At 50.8% G+C, this 17,799-nt stretch overlaps 2 protein-coding genes across 4 annotated transcripts in view; one reads left to right on the forward strand and one right to left on the reverse strand.

The window, feature by feature from the left end:
* Window positions 1-1,372: 1,372 nt before the first annotated feature.
* Window positions 1,373-9,054, reverse strand: PKDREJ (polycystin family receptor for egg jelly). The gene has a single exon (XM_032261481.1). It carries the CDS (start codon window positions 9,032-9,034, stop codon window positions 2,285-2,287), a length of 6,750 nt encoding a protein of 2,249 aa, XP_032117372.1. The 5' UTR covers window positions 9,035-9,054; the 3' UTR covers window positions 1,373-2,284.
* A 6,345-nt stretch (window positions 9,055-15,399) lies between these two features.
* Window positions 15,400-17,799, forward strand: part of TTC38 (tetratricopeptide repeat domain 38) — a 29,267-nt gene continuing 26,867 nt past the window's right edge. For 2 of the 3 annotated variants that reach the window (XM_032261482.1, XM_032261484.1), the window contains exons 1-2: window positions 16,269-16,420; window positions 16,904-16,981. In XM_032261482.1, coding sequence (XP_032117373.1) covers window positions 16,388-16,420; window positions 16,904-16,981 — 111 coding nt within the window. In that variant the 5' untranslated portion in view covers window positions 16,269-16,387. Of the gene's footprint in view, window positions 15,908-16,268; window positions 16,421-16,903; window positions 16,982-17,799 lie in introns of those variants that run through there. The other variant, XM_032261485.1, reaches the window with a different exon arrangement.

Here is a 17,799-nt window from a genome sequence, read left to right on the forward strand (position 1 = left end):
AGCCTACCCTGACCCCGCTCGGCCCCTGGGAAGGGGCAGGGACTTCAGTGTATTACTAAACTAGGGGAGAAGGCCTGGGGATGCCCACCCACAGACAGCATGTGTCTCTGCCTCACCCTCTTGCCAGCAGTCTCTGCTGCCTTGAAGGGCGGGCCTCTGCAGCTTGCCTGTAACTGGGGATTGAGGTCCTTCATTCTGTAGTTCTGTGGGCAAGTGCATTTGTCCTGACTGCAGCCAGCCTCTATCAGTAAAAAGTAATCATTTGGACCCCTGCTGACTCTTTTTCTCAATCCATTCCGAAGTCAGGTGGTTAAGAGAGGCACTATCTCAATAACATGTGTCCCAGTCAGAACCAGTGGGCCAGTGTGGGCCAGGCCGCCCCCATGACCTTCCCACCAGGGGAGTTAGCAAATCCCCACCTGGGCGGGGCACAGTGGCTCATGCCTGTAATCCCAGCATTTTAGGAGGCTGAGGCAGGCAGATCACCTGAGCTCAGGAGTTTGAGACCAGCCTGGCTAACATGGTGAAACCCCGTTTGTACTAAAAATACAAAAAAAATTAGCTGGGTGTGGTGGCACACACCTGTAATCCCAGCTACTTGAGAGGCTTACGCAGGAGAGTCACTTGAACCTGGGAGGTGGAGGTTGCAGGGAGCCAAGATCGCGCCATTGCACTCCAGCTAGGGCAACGAGAACGAAACTCTATCTCAAAAAAAGGAAAAAAAGAAAATCTCCATCTGACCTTTTTTTTTTTTTTTTTTGAGACAGAGTCTTGCTCTGTTGCCCAGTCTGGGGTGCAGTGGTGTAATCTCAGCTCACTGCAATCTCTGCCTCCTGGGTTCCAGTGATTCTCCTGCTTCAGGCTCCTGAGTACGTGGGACTACAGGCGCCCGCCACCATGCCCGGCTAATATTTGTATTTTTAGTAGAGACAGGGTTTCACCATGTTGGCCTGGCTGGTCTCGAACTCCTGACTTCAAGTGATCTGCCCACCTTGGCCTCCCAAAGTGCTGGAATTGCAGGTGTGAGCCACCATGCCCAGCCGCAATCTGACCTTCTGACCCTTGCTAACTGTGTGAGGATGTGGGTGAATCATGAGACCTCTTCATATTCTCACCTGGCAACAGGTAAGACAGAACTACATTCTGCCCAGGGCTAGGCATTTCCTCGAAGGAAAGGGTGGAAGGAGTCTACATGTGCCTGCAGGGGCCTAGTGTGCTATGTCCATTTCAGCGCAGCTGAGGATGACAGGGAAACCGAAGTGGGTACAAAGCAGCCACCCATCTCATTTGGTTGTCTCCCTTTTCTAGCCCTCCACTTGGAGGGCAGGAGCTATGTGTGTATATGCCCCTCACACAGAAATCACTGCGAGGCTCACAGAAGAGATCTCACATTTAATTCTGATAAAGCTTAGAGTGGCATCTACATAAATGAACATGCTTCTGAGTGAAAACAGGACAGCTGCTGGCTCTTCTTTCTGTTAAGTGATAAGCCACATTTTCCTTATTCCTAAATAGTCCAACACGCCATAAATAACCACACGCCCAAACCCCAGATGTATATGTTGCTCTATTCAGTATATAGAACATTTACTATATGTTACTGTGAACCCATATGTACCATTTTGTTGCTTAACGAAACATGTCTCTTGGTCAGAAAATGTTATTGAATTTTACTTTAACTTGCAGTAGCTTTAAGAATAAATGAGAAGCGCCACTCCTGCGTTCCCAAGCATGAAGTAAGTCCTGGAACTCCCCACGAGGCCCTAAACCCATGGGAACCAAGAGGGGGGAAGGCTCTGCAGCCCTGGTCTACAAAGGGGCCTTCCAGCGAGGCCAAGGAGTTTGGGGCTCAGTGCTGGAGCAACAGGCCATCGGCTTCCAGCATGGGTCAAGCCCAGAAACACCTGACAATGCACCACCCTGGCCAGGTCCCTCTCTCAAATCTGGTTCTCAAAACCGGTGGCTCTGCCTCCTCTAAACTGCTGCTGACACCAAAGCAACAGGGTTGCCCTTGTACCAGGAGTCACGTAACTCCCCTCCAAAGGAAAATCAGTCCAGGAATCTCACACTGTGACCCTCCTCTCTCCTCAGACGCTACACTCCAACTTTCACACTCCCAAGAATGGAGGCCAAGACTGGAGATACTTCCAAGTGTAGGGGAGGCGCCTGGTGAAGGACATGAGCAGAAAGCATGATGAAGCCACTAACACTTCCCAATCCCCTTCATCCCATAGGCTCAGCATTTGGGGAAACGCTTGCTTGTGACTCTTGAAATCATAATTCATCAAACAACAAGGTAAACCATTTTCTTCCCATTGATGTTTCTAGTCTTCAACCCCAGAAAACGGCGGCTGTTCTTCTCCGGCTGCCCATACAGCATGTCAGTAAAGAACTCAGGCTCGTCTTTGGCCTTAGATTGGGAGGTCAGAAAGCTGAATGTGGTTCTCAGTTTACGGCATAAATATGTCATTGCTTCCACTTCCTCTGAGGGCTCCTCATACACGGGCTGCTTCATTTCCTCATAGGCAGACAGAATTATAGCCTGAAATAAGTTGATCAAGACGCAAATCATCACCAGCACGAACGATGAGAGGAACAGGACCCCCAGAATCCTGTTACTGGAAAATTCAGTGTTGTGGAAAGCTGACACACAATAGGAAAATATTGTCTGAGTGGAATGAATCAAGTTACTGTAATTCCATTCATGCTGACCAAACACCAGGTGACCAAAAGCCATGAATACGAAGAAGTACACAGACACAACAAATGCCATGTGGCAGATGCCGGGGAGGGCAGCCTGGATGGCCCTCTGAGCCAGGCGCACATCATAGAAGAATCTGGAATACCTGAGGGTCTTCAAAATCGTCAGAAATAACAGGAAACCCAAAATTATCCTCATGATGTGATCTACGTGAGAAACCGCATGAAAGGGAATGAAGTCTTCAGGGTTCGACGAGTAAAACTGAATTATGCCAGTGGCCAGGAAATGTTTCCTGAAAAACAGCACAATCAACACGGTAAATAGGCACTTTAAAGCAAAGTTGAGCAAATTATACACACTTCTTACATAGGAGGCTCTTTCTTGCATAATGATATAACCCTCATCGACAACGTAGGCTAAGAAAAAAATGAGAATGGCCACGTATAAGTAGATTTCTGCTGAAGTTTTCCTGTCGAAATCAGCAAGTGAAAAGGAGTGTAGAGATATGCTTGTGTTGACAACCCCTAACTGAGAGACCTCAAATACGACTGAAATGCTGCAGAATAGATTTACGTCTGGATTAAAAGTCGTTAATTCCAAAACCACAGCCCACGTCTTCTCATCAAGCCAATTGCTTTCTTGAAGTTCTTTGAGCCTCAGTGTGGAATTAAACCGCTGCCGTTCTGGAAAAAAATAGAATGCATAGCCTCCAGATCCATAGGTGTGTCGTAGTCCATAGGAATAATACAGCCATTGCTTTCCTTGAGGCTTATAGGTAAATCCACTGATACTCTCGTCTATAGCCTGCTGATCAACTTCATTCCAAAAGCCAGAATAGTTTTTTGTGTCTTCTGGGTCAATGCCATATGTGGGATGACAATGAATTTCTCCTCTGATACTGCTTTGCACAAACTTTTCGGCAGGTAGACACATTTTTTCACTAGATTTTGCTCTCACTTGCCTCATCAATGGAAGGCCAAGGATTTTAGATGAGCTTTCAGGAAGAAATGTTGGATTCAGGTCATTGTGTAACAAAGGCAACAGCACGCTGTTCAGCCATCTGTAGATGTCTTCCAGGTTAGTCACAGTAGCAAGATCAACAGAGAAGCGATCACGGATAAACTGGTTATAGTGGAAGCTGTCAGTGTGACATAGCAGGACGATAAGGACCAACAGAAGGGCTAGAAAGATAAAATGAGTTAGAATGTAACTCAGGAACAGGAGCGCTCTTCTTCTGACTCTCTTCTTTCTTTTGAATATTCTGATTTCATCTTCCGTGAGAGGTTGGTACATGTTCGTGCCTCGGATTCTGACAATCTGGTCATGTGTCCTCTGCATTTCGTCCGGATGCTTACTCGTTCCATCCAGCCTGATCTCAGTATATTGATACTTGGTTGACCACGAAAGGTTTTTGCAATACTTGGGTTTATTTGTTCTGAAGCCTGACAAGAGTATAATTTTACATGGCTGCACCAGAAAAACTGACTGACAGAATGAACAAAAAGATGCAAAGAGCCATTCTATTGACTTGTCATAGCCATAAGTCAGTCCGTAGAATACAATGAAGAAGGAGGGTATGCTAGAGGTAGCAAAAACCACAAACCACGCAACATAAACACACCACCACGGCAGGACCACCTGGGCCTTTGTCTTAAGCGGCTGGAGCTCCTGTTGGGAAGGGTGCTCTTTGGAAGGGACATTCTGATAGTCTTCGTTGTTGTTATTGGAATTTGTATTTGGCCTGCGGGTCTCTGGGGTCTTGATGTGTGCTTTTCTCTGCGTGTGCTTGGGTTTGGGGGTTGCCTTAGGAGCAGCCTTAGGGAGCCTGGGCTTTCCTTTAGATGCAGGTTTTGCGACCTCCCCGGGAAGCTCCTTAGCACTTTCGTTAGCATGCCACTTTCTCAAGAATTCTTCCCAGTGTCCACTTCCTTCTGACATTAGAGGAAGTTTTTGAGGAGATGCCTCCTTTAGATCTGCTTGAGGTTTCCTCTGGGAACAGGTGAACAAAAAAGTTATTAATAATTGCACAGGGATTGTAATTAAGACACTTTCAATTCCTATCATCATCGATCTGATGTACTTCCTTTCTCTTGACTCAGTTTGTTCTTGCCTATTTAGATTAAAGAACATAATGTTACAAAGAAGAGAGCTTAGCAACATTGCTAAACAACAGGACAATCTCTGGAGCCTACTGAATGTTTTGCCAGCACCACCAGCAAAAATGGAGAACCACATGTGGTTTTTCTGGAGCGTAGTACTCATATCTATAAAGAAAAAGTCTTTTCTGGTCAGAGGCTCATCTGGATGGGTCACCTGAAATGTTCTGTCCAAAGTGGTATCAATAGAAAGCCATTTCTGGCATATGAACAGCCAAATGTGCCTGCTAAACAGATTTTCCACTTTGATTCTACTTAAATACCAGCTAGGCGAATGGCCCTCGTTGTTGTGCCACACACGGATGGAACGGATGTCCCCCAAGTCACTTTTTGTCGTTAGGAGGAAAGTGCAGATGCTGCCTCGGTAGAGAGCTGTGAAGTGTGGATGGCTTAAACAATGCACGTCACTGCTACTCACTGTGCCTCTAAGCTGCACAAAGACATCGGCCCTGGTCCCAGAACCCCAACGACTTCCTGTAAAAATAGTCACCAAGTAGCATAAATTATCATAAGGATCATTATCTGGTAGAACTATCACATGCCCCCGAAGAAACTGGTCCATTTCATCCCTGTACAAGGTCCAGAAAGCTAGGATCACATATAAGAGAATAATGAAAAGCACAGTGAGGAGGGTCACCGGGTTTTGGTAAAGGGTCTTGATGATGTTGAACCGTAGATCCACAGGATTAGGGATCACCAGCACCTTGGCCATCACGTAGTGGGTATGCAGGTGAATGCTGGCGAGTCCAAGTGTGCCCAGCTGCCGCCTGGCCCTCCCTAAGTTCTTGCAGATGCAGTGCACCTCATGCCAGCTGGTCTTCTCACCAAGAATGCAGTAACCCTCTCTCCATTCACTCTGGATCCCATACATGTCCAAGCACTGGACGCTAAAGAGAGAAATTCTCACGAGCTTGTCACTGGGCTTCATGACAAAACGAGGTGCCTGCAGTACTATGGATACAGTACAGTAGGGCGAGTGGCTGTGCTGAGCTATGAGTTGCAGCAGGGACAGGGGGAGGCACACCACACGAGCCTTCTTCACTGTGCAGGCCGGGTCAAACAGGGCACTCTGGCTGGCAACTGGAGGGATGTCGTGAGGCACGAGGAAGGTGGCGACCAGCGCTGCGGGAGTGATCTGACTGCCTGCGTACACCAACACCGTGAACGACACTGTCACTTCTGTCACGATGTGGACCAGCACCTCCCTAGGCACTCTGCTGTCCACTTGAAAGCTAAACCCCCCGGTCGTCTTCGAGGACCCATCAGCCTCTCTGTCGGGTCCCACTGTGAGATTAAAAGCCGCAAAGGCCACGTTTTTCCTGACGAGGAACACTTCCGCTACATCAGGTGTGATCTCTAGCACACTACCATTATCTGCGACTCCCGTCATTCTGAATCCGGATATCACTAACGAAGTGTTTTCCTGATCATTTAACCAAGGAAAGGGATCATTTGTGAAATCACAAAACATGGTGGAAATGGGAGCATTTGCAGACAGACCAGGAACACTGCTCGCATTGAGTGTTGGATAAAAACAATTTCTGCAGTGTTTCTCATCTCTGAAGACCTGAGTAACACCCCACTTTTCAACTTTCTTGACATACATGTTGAAATTCGGGGTTCTCATTGAGGTGGTTTCGTTCCCTGGCACTTTATTAGCTAGTATTGTGTCTGACAGAGATTCTATTACACAGAAAGGCTCTTTAATCACTTTGTCAGAAGAAGTCAGTTTAAGAATGTTGGACAAAGTCATTAATATTCCAGTGCTCACAATTTCTATTTGTTCAGATCGGAAGTGTTTATCTTTTTGTTGATACTCTTGTAAGGCATGATTTGCTTGCCATATCCTCATGGTGACACGTTTCTGAGCATCCCAAGTGAATTCAGAGGGTTTCTGGGTTAATTTGGTAACAGCCATGACCACCTGGCCAATTTCCACCAAAGTGCTTGCAGGAAGAAGGAAAGACTGTTCAACGAGGTGTTCTCGGAGACTGACTCTGTCATCTTGAAGAGATAATTCAGTTCTCATGTTATTCAAAACGGAAGCGACTACGTACATTAAGTAACCTGCAGGTAAAAAATCCTGCTTTTGAATCAAAGTAGACAGCAATGAACTTGGTCCCATGGTGAAACTGAGTAACTGATTCAACACAGTCTTTGATGAATTTTTGTCGGTGGGAGCCTGTGCGGTAGCATGCAAAGTCACCTGAGAAAAAGCTCCTAGAGAGTCATAGACCTGGGCATATATCTTCAAGGCATATTGATTAGCCAACATACCAACAGGGAGAAAGGAAGGGGGTGTTGTGGACTGAGGCCCCAAGTACAAGACGGTCCCCAGGGTGTTCTCTTTTACTGAACTGATTTCACCAACACTGTGCACATCAGAAACAATTATTTTATATGTAAGAGGCATGTGCTTATCCCTAAAATTACTACACTGGACAACAAATTTAGTCATAAGTGCGATTCCTTTAGCTGGATTAATTTTGCATTCTCCGATTTGAGGGCCGTGGTTAATAATAAAAGAATGCTTGAAGACCGAGGTCGTTCCACTCCAACTTGCTAGATGGAGAGAAATCCAAAACTCAGCTTCCAAAAAATACCGAAAAGCAAAAGCTTTTATAGACAGATAAGCACCATTTCTTCCTGTTACAGTTTCCTGCATCCAATCAAATAGCATCTCACCACCTGAAGAAGACAAAATTGACCATTTATAGAAATCACGGCTCACACAATTCGTGCAGTTTAGGAACAAAGCAAATCTGTCGGAGACAGTTAAGGTTCTCTCACAATTTTCGATACATGTGATGTGTGCTATGGCTTCTGGTCCTTGGAGCACATGGACCCTTTTATCAGAAAACGCTGTCCTCGAATCCTTCCGAATCACCATTCTGAAGAAATACACCTGGTCGCCTTTCAGTGTTTCTGGCGCAAGTGTCAGTACAGGGCCAGAGGCCCAGGGCCACTTCAGATTGGCCTGCTCGGGGTGACAGACGGCCTTACTCCCCAGGATTATTTGATCCCCACGGTAGTTTCTGGGATCTGTGGTACAGTACCACAAGAACTGGAGTCCCTGTAACGGGCTGCCTGCATCTGGGTCCGAGGACGTGGACCCATCCAGAATCAGCCGCTCTGAGAAATTAGCTGTAATGTGGGCCTCCCCAAGCATCACTGCCTGCAGGGGACTCCTGGCGATCCAGACATAGACGGCGTCCGAGTCTTTCACCTCGGGCATCTTGGGGTTCCCTGTGATGACGGACACCGTGAAATTAAACACATACACCCCCCAGTACAATGAATGGCTGGGGATGTGGAAGAACAAGGGGCTCCTCCCGAGCTGGAGCTGGGGCAGGTCCAAGGGCTGCGTCCAGTCGGGCGCGTGGCCCACGGCGGGCACGGAGAACACCTGCCAGTGCTGGGAGATGGCGAGAGCGCGCGGGCAGTCCAGCTGCACCGAGGCGTTGAGGGTGGCCTCCGCCGTCCTGCTCAGGCGCACGGGGGCGCCTCTCCGGTCCGTGTTGATCCTCACGCTCTGGATGACGCAGGCGTCGATCTGGCAGGACACGGACGCCTCGACGGCCCTGTGGCGGGACGAGTTGACGGCCTGCCACACCACGCGCGCGGGGCCGTCTGTGGGGCACTCGGTGCGGGCCACGAAGCCCGGCTGGGGCCGCGGGCCGGGCGCGGCGGAGCGCGGGGAGACGCGGGCGGCGGGGGCGGCGCCGGGTCCGAGCAGCCGCAGGAGGAAGGCCCAGGCCGGGCACCCGGGCGGGCGCGGCAGCGGCGCGGACCAGGTCAGGGAGAGGCGGCCGCGGCGCGCCGACAGCTGCAGGTCGACGGGCGTGGGCGCCGCGGGCCGGGGCGGGCGCTGGGCGCCGAGCAGGACGCGCAGGTCGAGGCAGTACCGGCGCCGCCGGGCCCCGCCGCGGGGGAAGCAGAGGCCGCCGCGGCCGCTCAGGACCACGCCGCCCGCCCGCACCGCGTGGGGCCGCAGACGGACGCGGGCGCGGCCGCCGCGCACTCCGAGGCCGGGGACACCCCTCAGGAGGCCGCGGGGCGCCCCGGGAACGGCGGCCTGGGCCCCGCGAGGAGCCGGCGGCGGCGGCGGCGGGAGGCGGCCGAGGCCCAGGCCCAGGCCCAGGCCCAGGAGGAGGAGGAGCGCGGGCCCAGGCCGCATGGCGCCCGTCGGGGAGAAGCTGGGAGGCGCCGCGGAGGGCGCGAGGCGCGTCCAACCGCCTCGGGGGTCGCGGGGACAGTGGGGGTCTCGGGCATCGAAGGCCACGGGCAGAGGGGTCTCAGAGGCAGAACGTCCCAGAGAGCAGCTGGGACCTGGGAGCTGGGGGTCAGTCGGCACTGGGGGCTTCTTGGCACCCCTCCCCTCTCCGTCCCCAGGGTCAGGATGGCTGGGAGTGGGGGTAGTTCAGCCCCGTGCGGACCACAGAGAAGGGGATTCAGCAGGAACCCTTGGGAAAGCCAGTGACAGCTGGGAGATCAGGAGGGAACTGTGAGATCCCTGGGCGCCCAGGAACATCTGACTCCGGGTTTCTTACTTTGAGCCGATTTGTTCTTTTCTTTCTAGTTGGTTTTTGGTATTTGTTTTGAGATGGAGTCTCTCTGTCACCCAGGCTGGAATGCAGTGGTGCGATCTCACGTGATCCACCCACCTCCGTCTCCCAAAGTGCTGGGTTTACAGGCCTGAGCCACTGTGACTGGCCTCATTCTTTAATTCTGTCCATTTTTGCTGTATATTTTGATACCTGATTGATTTTAGAGACAGGTTTTCTGTTGCTCGGCCTGGAGTGCAATGGTGCAATCATAGCTCACTGTAACCTTGAACTCCTGGACTCAAGGAGTCCTCCTGCCTCAGCCTCGCAGACAACAGGTCTACGTGACTACACCTGACTCATGTTTTTATTTTTGTAGAGATGGGGGTCTTGCTGTGTTTTACAGGCTGGTCTCAAACTTGTGGCCTTAATTGAGTCTCCCCTGTATTAGTCCATTTTCATTCTGCTGATAAAGACATACCCAAGACTGGGAAGAAAGGTTTAATTGGACTTACAGTACCATATGGCTGGGGAGGCGTCAGAATCATGGCAGGAGGTGAAAGGCACTTCTTACATGGCAGTGGCAAGAGAGAACGAGGAACACACAAAAGCAGAAACCGCTGATAAAACCGTCAGATCTTCTGAGACGTATTCACTACCACAAGAACAGTGTGGGGGAAACTACCCCCTGATTCAATTATCTCCCACTGGATCCCTCCCACAACACATGGGAATTATGGGAGTACACTTCAAGACGAGATCTGGGTGGGGACAGAGAGCCCAACCATATCAACCCCACTCCACCTCCCAACGTACTGGGTTTGTAGGGGTGAGCCATCTCATCTGGCCTTCTGTTTATTAAATATATACACATTTGTGGTTGCCCTGATGAGTTGCTCGTTTATCATTATGAAATCTCTCTCTCTTTCTCTGTTTTTTTTTTTTTTTTTTTTTTTTAGACAGAGTCTCACTCCACTGCCCAGGTTGAAATGCAATGGCGTGATCACAGCTCACTGCAGCCTGGATCTCCCTGGGCTCAGGTGATCCTCCCACCTCAGCTTCCCAAGTAGCTGGGACTGCAGGCATGGGCCACCATGCCTGGCCTAGTTTTGTACTTTTTGTAGAGAGGAGGTTTTGCCGTGTTACCCACACTGGTCTCAAATTCCTGAGCTCGGGTGATCCGCCCACCTTGGCCTCCCAAAGTGCTGGGATTACAGGTGTGAGCCACCGCGCCTCACCGTGAAATTTCGCTCTTTATCTCTGGTGGTACTCCTTGTTTCAGAGTCTAATTGACCTGATATTAAACTAGCCGCGCTAGCCCTCTTTTGCTTACTGCTTATATGGCATATTTTTTTCGTTCATTTACTTTCAACTTATTCATGTCTTTATATTTAAAGTGGTCTTTTGTAGGCAACATATAATGGAGGTTTTTTAAATCTAGTCAATCTCTGCCTTTTAATGGAAATATTTGTACCATCACCATTTAACCTGATTATTGATATGGCCGATTTAGGTCTACCACTTTATTATTTGTATTCTTATTGTCACTTCTTTTTTTTTTTTTTTTTTTTTTGAGACAGGGTTTTCCTCTGTCACCCGGGCTGGAGTGCCCTGGCACCATTACAGCTCACTGTGGCTGCCAGCTCCTGAACTCAAGTGATTCTCCTGCCTCAAGTTCCTCAGCTCAAGTGATTCCCCTGCCTCAACCTCTTGAGTATCTGGGACTACAGGTACACACCCAGCTAACTTTTTTCTTTTTTTTTTTTGGTAGAGATAGGGTCTCCCTATGTTGTCCAGGCTGGTCTTGAACTCTTGGCTTCAAGTAATTTTCCCCCCTTAGCCACCCAAAGTGCTGGATTACAGGTATGAGCCACCATGCCCAGCCTATTCCATACATTTCTTCAGCACCTACTACATGCTATGCATTTGTCTAGGCATTAGCTCTGGTCCTATTCTTACAGAGCTTCTATTACAGTGGGAGTGATCAGAAATAATCAAGCCAAGATGAATGTGTGTGATTTCAGCTGTGAAAAGTGGTGTGAAGAAAAGTAAGGCAGGTAAGAAATAAGGAATAGGAATGAGCTATGAGTCAGGAAAGGCCTTTGGGGAGATGCCATCTGAGCCCACAGATCTGCGGACGTAAGGGAGCAAGCTGTGGTAAGGAATAGCATTCCTCGGAGAGGGAATTGTATGTGCAAAAGCATCGAGACAGGCAGGAGAGAGGTTAATAATGTGTCTGGGGTAAGTGAGGAAGATGGTGAGTGGCGAACATGTAACTGGACAGATGGCCAAAGAGCAGGCAGGGCTTGTAGGGCTAGTAACTGACACGATTGGATTTTGTCTCATGTGGGCCGGGAAGCCTTTGGAGGGTTTTGAGCAGCAAAGGGGCCTGACCTGATTTCCATCTTGCAAGCATCATCCTACTGTTGGGAAACAGATTGACGGTAAGCAAGAGTGGAAGAAGGTAGGCCAATGAGGAGGACCCAGTGAAGTGGAAGGGACAGGCCTGGGTGTGGGAGGGTCAGCGGGTGCATACGTGAGCTGATCTTGGCTCAGTTTGCCTTTGCATGTGGAAGAGACAGCACTGGTTAATGGATTAGATGTCAGAAGGACCAGCTACGTAATTTTGGGGGCCCTCTGCCAATGAAAAGTGCATGGTTCCTCATTCAAATATTATTTGGAATTTTAGCACAGCTGCAGCAGAGCATTAAGCAAGCACAGGGCCCTTTTATGTGTGAGACCGAAATGTGACTGCCCAGGTGCACACCCGTGAAACCAGCCCTGCACGTCAAATGTGAAAAAGAGCGAACAAGTTCAACTGCACGTGCCTGTCAGGCCTGTCCAGAAAGCAGTCTTTATTAGGGGGGATCTCAGGAAATTGCTGCTTTGATAGATCAAACATGGTCACATGTCAGCTGTTTCCTGTTGGTCATTCTGATCCAAGTCAGGTATTTAGGGGCTCCATGGAGTGAATGTGTCCCCCGAATTAATATACTCAAGCCCCAATTGCCAACGTGATGGTATTTGGAGGTGGACCCTTTGGGAGGTATCATAATGAGAGTTAATTAGGTCATGAGGGTGGGGCACTCATGGTGGGTGTATTAGTCCATTTTCATGCTGCTGATAAAGACATACCTGAGACTGGGCAATTTACAAAAGAAAGAGGTTTATTGGACTTATAGTTCCACATGGTGAGAAGACCTCACAATCATGGCGGAAAGTGAAAGGCATGTCTCACATGGCAGCAGACAAGAGAAAAGAGCTTGTGCAGGGAAACTCCCCTTTTTAAAAGCATCAGATCTCATGAGGCTTATTCATGGTCACAGGAACAGCACGGGAAAGACCTGCCCCCATGATTCAATTACCTCCCACTGGGTTCCTCTCACAATACCTGGGAATGCAAGATGAGATTTGGGTGGGGACACAGCCAAACCACATCAGTAGCCTCATAAGAAGAGGGGAAACATGCCCTCTCCACGACCATGCATAGGCACACACCAGGCAAAGACCATGTGAAGACAGAAGAAGGCAGCAGTCTTCCAACCAGGAAGAAGGCCTTCTCCAGGAACTGGACAGTGCTGTCGCCCTGGTCTTGGATTCCAGCCTCCAGAGCATGAGAAATACATTGTTTAAACCACCCGGTCTGTGGTATTTTGCAATGGCAGCCAGAGCGGACTAGGGGTAGGGGAAATAAATGGCAGGACTGAAGACAGATTAGGGTTCTCAGAGGTCACATAGGGAAGAGGCACGGTGGAGAAGTGGACAGACCCTGGAGTCCTCCAGCCAAGGTGGAGCTGGAGGAGGAGGGCAGTAGGGCAGGAGAGCAGGGGAGAGCTGGAAGCCAGGGCCAGAGGGTTTCAAGAAAGAGGACATGGCCAGCCATGTCCAATGTGGCCGAGGTCAGAGAGATGAATGGCCACTGAATTTGGGAACAGGAGGTCTTTGGTGTCCTGGACAAGAGCAGTGTCAGTGGCGTGTTGGGGACAAAAGTTTGAGTGGAGTGGACTGACGGGGAAATGGAAAGAAGATGGGGAGGTGGAGATGATCACATACAAATCTTTGGGTAAGTTCTGGTGGGGCAGTAGCCAGGGAGAAATGGGATGAGCCAAGGGCATTTCTTACTAATTTATAAAATATCTAAGATTTACATAAAGATATAAGAAAGAATAAAGGCCACTTCTATGCCCATCCCCCAGCTAAAGCAATAAAACAATTTCAATAGGACTGTAAACCTCAGCGTATCCTTCAAGGGACAATCCCCAGACTTCTCCCGAGGGTAACTATTAACCCAGGTCGTTTTTATTCGCTTGCATTTCTTTATTGTTTTATTACATAGGGACAAATTTATCAGCAATATACTGTTTTGCATGTTACTAGACTTCCCATAATGCTATCATATTGCATATATTCTTCTACAGGTTATAAAGATCACATTGATTCATGTAGCTTTGTTCATTCATTTTCACGACGACAGAGTATTTTACTGAGGCTGTATACTAGAGTTTATCTATTCTCCTACCGGTGGTTGTCAAGGTTGCTGTCTATATTTTTCCACTACAAATATTGCTGCTAAGCACCCTGGGACTGGTTTCCTCAGGACTGTAACCAGTATGTTGAGTAAACAGTTTTTTTTTTTTTTTTTTTGAGATGAGTCTTGATTTATCGGTCCGGCTGGAGCGCTCAGGCTGGAGTGTAGTGGCGCGATCTTGGCTCACTACAGCTGGCCAGGCACGGTGGCTCACACCTGGAATTCCAGCATTTTGAAAGTCTGAGGCAGGCAGATCACCTAAGGTCAGGAGTTTGAGACCAGCCTGACAACATGGAGAAACCCCATCTCTACTGAAAATATAAAAAATTAGCAGGGTGTGGTGGTGCATGCTTGTAATCCCAGCTACTCAGGAGGCTGAGGCAGGAGAATCACTTGAACCTGGGAGGCAGAGGTTGCGGTAAGTCAAGATCACACCATTGCACTCCAGCCTGGGCAACAAGAGCGAAACTATGTCTCAAAAAAGAAAAAGAATTTATATCTCCCCCAACAACACCCTGCTCAGGCAGATGCACTGCCTGAGCCTAGTGCACTGCCACAGCCACTCCGCGGCTAAAAGTTCTTGGTTCACCTTTGATTAAAATAAAGTTACTTGGCCAGATGCTGTGGCTCATGCCTGTAACCCTAGTACTTTGGGAGGCTGAGGCAGGTGGATCACCTGAAAGCAGGAGTTGGAGACTAGCTAGGCCAACATGGCGAAAACTCATCTCTACTAAAAATACAAAAATTAGCCGGGCATGTGGGCACGTGCCTATAATCCCAGCTACTCTGAGGCTGAGGCAGGAGAATCACTTGAACCTGGGAAGCGGAGGTTGCAGGGAGCCGAAATTGTGCCACTGCACTCCAGCCTGGGTGACAGCAATACTCTGTCTCAAAAAATAAAAATAAATAAAAATAAAGTTTTCTTCAGTAATTAACGTGTCGAGCCCATGTAATAGTCAAAACTCTATTGACTAATACACAACGAGGTTAATACATCATTGCTTATTAACTGCTCCCCTCCTCAGCCCTGGCCTTTGCCCTCTTGGCAGGCTGCCTCTGGCCCCCAAGCTGGTAGAGGAAGGGGGTGGGGCGAGCTTTTGTTGTCGCTGGCATCTGGCTGCACTCAGCTGCAAAAGTGACTCTTCTCTTGGGGGGCATATTGACCTCTTCAGAGGGTCACTTGAGGGTCTCACTGGGGGGTCTCTCATCTGTGGTCCCTCACTTAGGGACCACCCTTATTCTTGGCCCCTTGGGGCCTCTTGGGAGGCTGAAGGAGGCCCTTTCAGGCACTGCTGCGGACCCCTGGGCTCACAGGTGTGTCCCCAGCAACACCTGGAAGGGCCTTCCTCAGCCTCCCAAAGTGCTGGGATTATAGGCATGAGCCACCGCACCCGGCCAAGAAATCTTTATATATCTGGATTCTAGACACCTATCCAACATATGATTTGCAAACATTTATTCCCACTGTGTTAATCTTTTCGGTTTCCTGAGTAGTGTCGTTTGATGCGGAAAAGTTTTTAATTTTGATGAAGTCCAGTTTACTTTGCTGTTGCTTGTCCTTTCGGTGTCACCTCTAAGAATCCATCGCCAAATCCAAGGTCATGAATATTTACTTGTTTTCTAAGAGTTTTATCTTTTCAGCTCCGACATAAATAATATTGTAATGCAATATTTCAAAAATCAAAACGAATACAAAAAGTCCATGATGAACAAAATATCAACATGTTAAATAAAGGCCAAATCTGGCTCAGCCCTTGGTCTACGTCCTGGATTCCTGCAGCCTGGGGCGGGGGCAGATTAAACTAGGTGAGTCCATTGGCTTGGGGCTGTGTGTGGTTGGTGGCAGAGTTCGGACCCGGCCGGTCCAGAGGGAGAAGCCACTACTGCAGGAGACAGAGCGATTTTTCCGCTGCAAATCCTTGAGAAGGGAGGATGGGAGGTGGCGGGACCACCCAGTGAAGCCGGCCCCTAACGCCCAGTGAGTGTGTGCCGTGCGCGCGCGGGTGGCTGCAGACCGCGACGAGATAAACTTGAAAGTGATCGCTGTCCCAGGGCTGCCTGCTCCCAAGGGACCCTGACAGAGGCCGCCGCCCCAGCAGGGTCCCCAGCAAGGAGAAGCCCCTGGCAAGGGGAGAGGGTCAGACCGCGGTGCGCGCATCCCCCGGCCCGCGCCTCCTCCCTCTCGCCCAACGCTCCGGTCCGATGGGGGCAAGCGCGTGCCCAGGGGGCCCTAACGCGTCCCTCCAGCCTGGATTCCGGCAGCCCCGGGGCAGGGGAGCCGGCGCAGCCGCCGCGGCGCGGAGTAGTCCGGCTGGGCTTCCGGGGCGGGCCCGGGTGCTGGGCCGGGGCGGGTGTGTCCGAAACCCACCAGTGAGGGAGCGGGAGAGCGCGGCCGCCCGGCCCCCACCCCGGAAGGCCCGGGCGTCCGGAGCTACCCGCAGGCTCCCAGTCGGGCACCATGGCTGCGCTCGCGCCTCTGCGTGACTGCCAGGTACACCGAGGCTGCTCCCGGCCAGGTCCCGCTCGGACCCCGGGACCAGGGCGTGGCCCGGTCCTGGGCGGGGAGAAATCCCGGCAGCGGCGAGGGAGAATGGCAGGAGACATGGCCTGGGCACGGGGCACGGGGCGCGGGGCGCGAGGTGATCCCTGGGCGCACGGGCGCGTCCGCAGCAACGCCTGGAAGCGACCCGAGGACCTTATTGTGGGGTCCCCACCAAAGGAAATAAGGGGCGCCCGTCAGGGTACTCAGGAGACCCCAAGAGCTCCTAAAAAGCGTAGCTCACTGGGCATGGCGTGGGACGCAGGGAAGCCCGCGAAGGTGAGGGGCTCCTTGCAATCCGCCCAGCACGGGAAGCCTGAGCCCATTTTGCTGATGAGGAAGATGGAGATCAGAGGGGCTAGGCGACTTGTGTGTGTGGAATTTTGAAGGGCTCCTGGGAAGAAGGCCTTGCTCTTCCCTTCTTGCCGTCTGCAGGCCTGGAAGGACGCGAGGCTCCCGCTCTCCACCACAAGCAACGAAGCCTGCAAGCTGTTCGATGCCACGCTGACCCAGGTATGCCTGCCGAGAGAGGCCGCGGCCCTTTCTGTGGAGGTCCAGGGGAAGGTTTTTAAAATGGGGAATACTTTTTAAATTGCACCGTGACCTTAGAAATAGACGGCAGTACCTGTAGGCACCCTGTACCTGAGGGCGTGGGAGCGTGGGGACGTATCTCTGATCTCTGCCGCCCACAGCGTCCTGAGAGGGCCTCTGCACTCGCCCTCTTCCCCGGGACTGAGTGGGGGGAGGACAGCAGTGGGCGCCGTGGGGGGCGTTTTGTGAGGGTGCTGGCCTCCCCTGCCTCCCGCTGTGGCCTGCTGAGGGTCTGCGGCAGGGCTCTGCCACCAGGACGTGGATCCTATCCTGGGATGAATCTGTGAGTATACTGCTCGTACGGAGGTGTGCCAAGACCTTCCGCCGCATGACCAGTCATTTCTCCATCAATGAAGGGGCCTATGGTTTTAGAACCAGGAGAGGACCCAGAAGTAAGATCCAACTAGTTTGTTTGGCAGGTGGGGAAACTGAGGCCCGGAGAGTTGAACCTACTCACTTAGTTGTACCAGAGCAAGCATAGAAAATCAACACCAAGCCGGGCGCGGTGGCTCAAGCCTGTAATCCCAGCACTTTGGGAGGCCGAGGCGGGTGGATCACGAGGTCAAGAGATCGAGACCATCCTGGTCAACACGGTGAAACCCCGTCTCTACTAAAAATACAAAAAATTAGCTGGGCATGGTGGTGCGTGCCTGTAATCCCAGCTACTCGGGAGGCTGAGGCAGGAGAATTGCCTGAACCCAGGAGGCGGAGGTTGCGGTGAGCCGAGATCGCGCCATTGC

The sequence above is a fragment of the Sapajus apella genome, unplaced genomic scaffold (genome assembly GCF_009761245.1).
Source record: "Sapajus apella isolate SASKATOON/1434 unplaced genomic scaffold, GSC_monkey_1.0 scaffold123, whole genome shotgun sequence".
Lineage (NCBI taxonomy): Eukaryota > Metazoa > Chordata > Mammalia > Primates > Cebidae > Sapajus > Sapajus apella.

What these genes read in the sequence shown, in the direction of transcription:
- PKDREJ (XM_032261481.1), bottom strand. Translation starts at nt 9,034, where the DNA reads ATGCGGCCTGGGCCCGCGCTCCTCCTCCTCCTGGGCCTGGGCCTGGGC.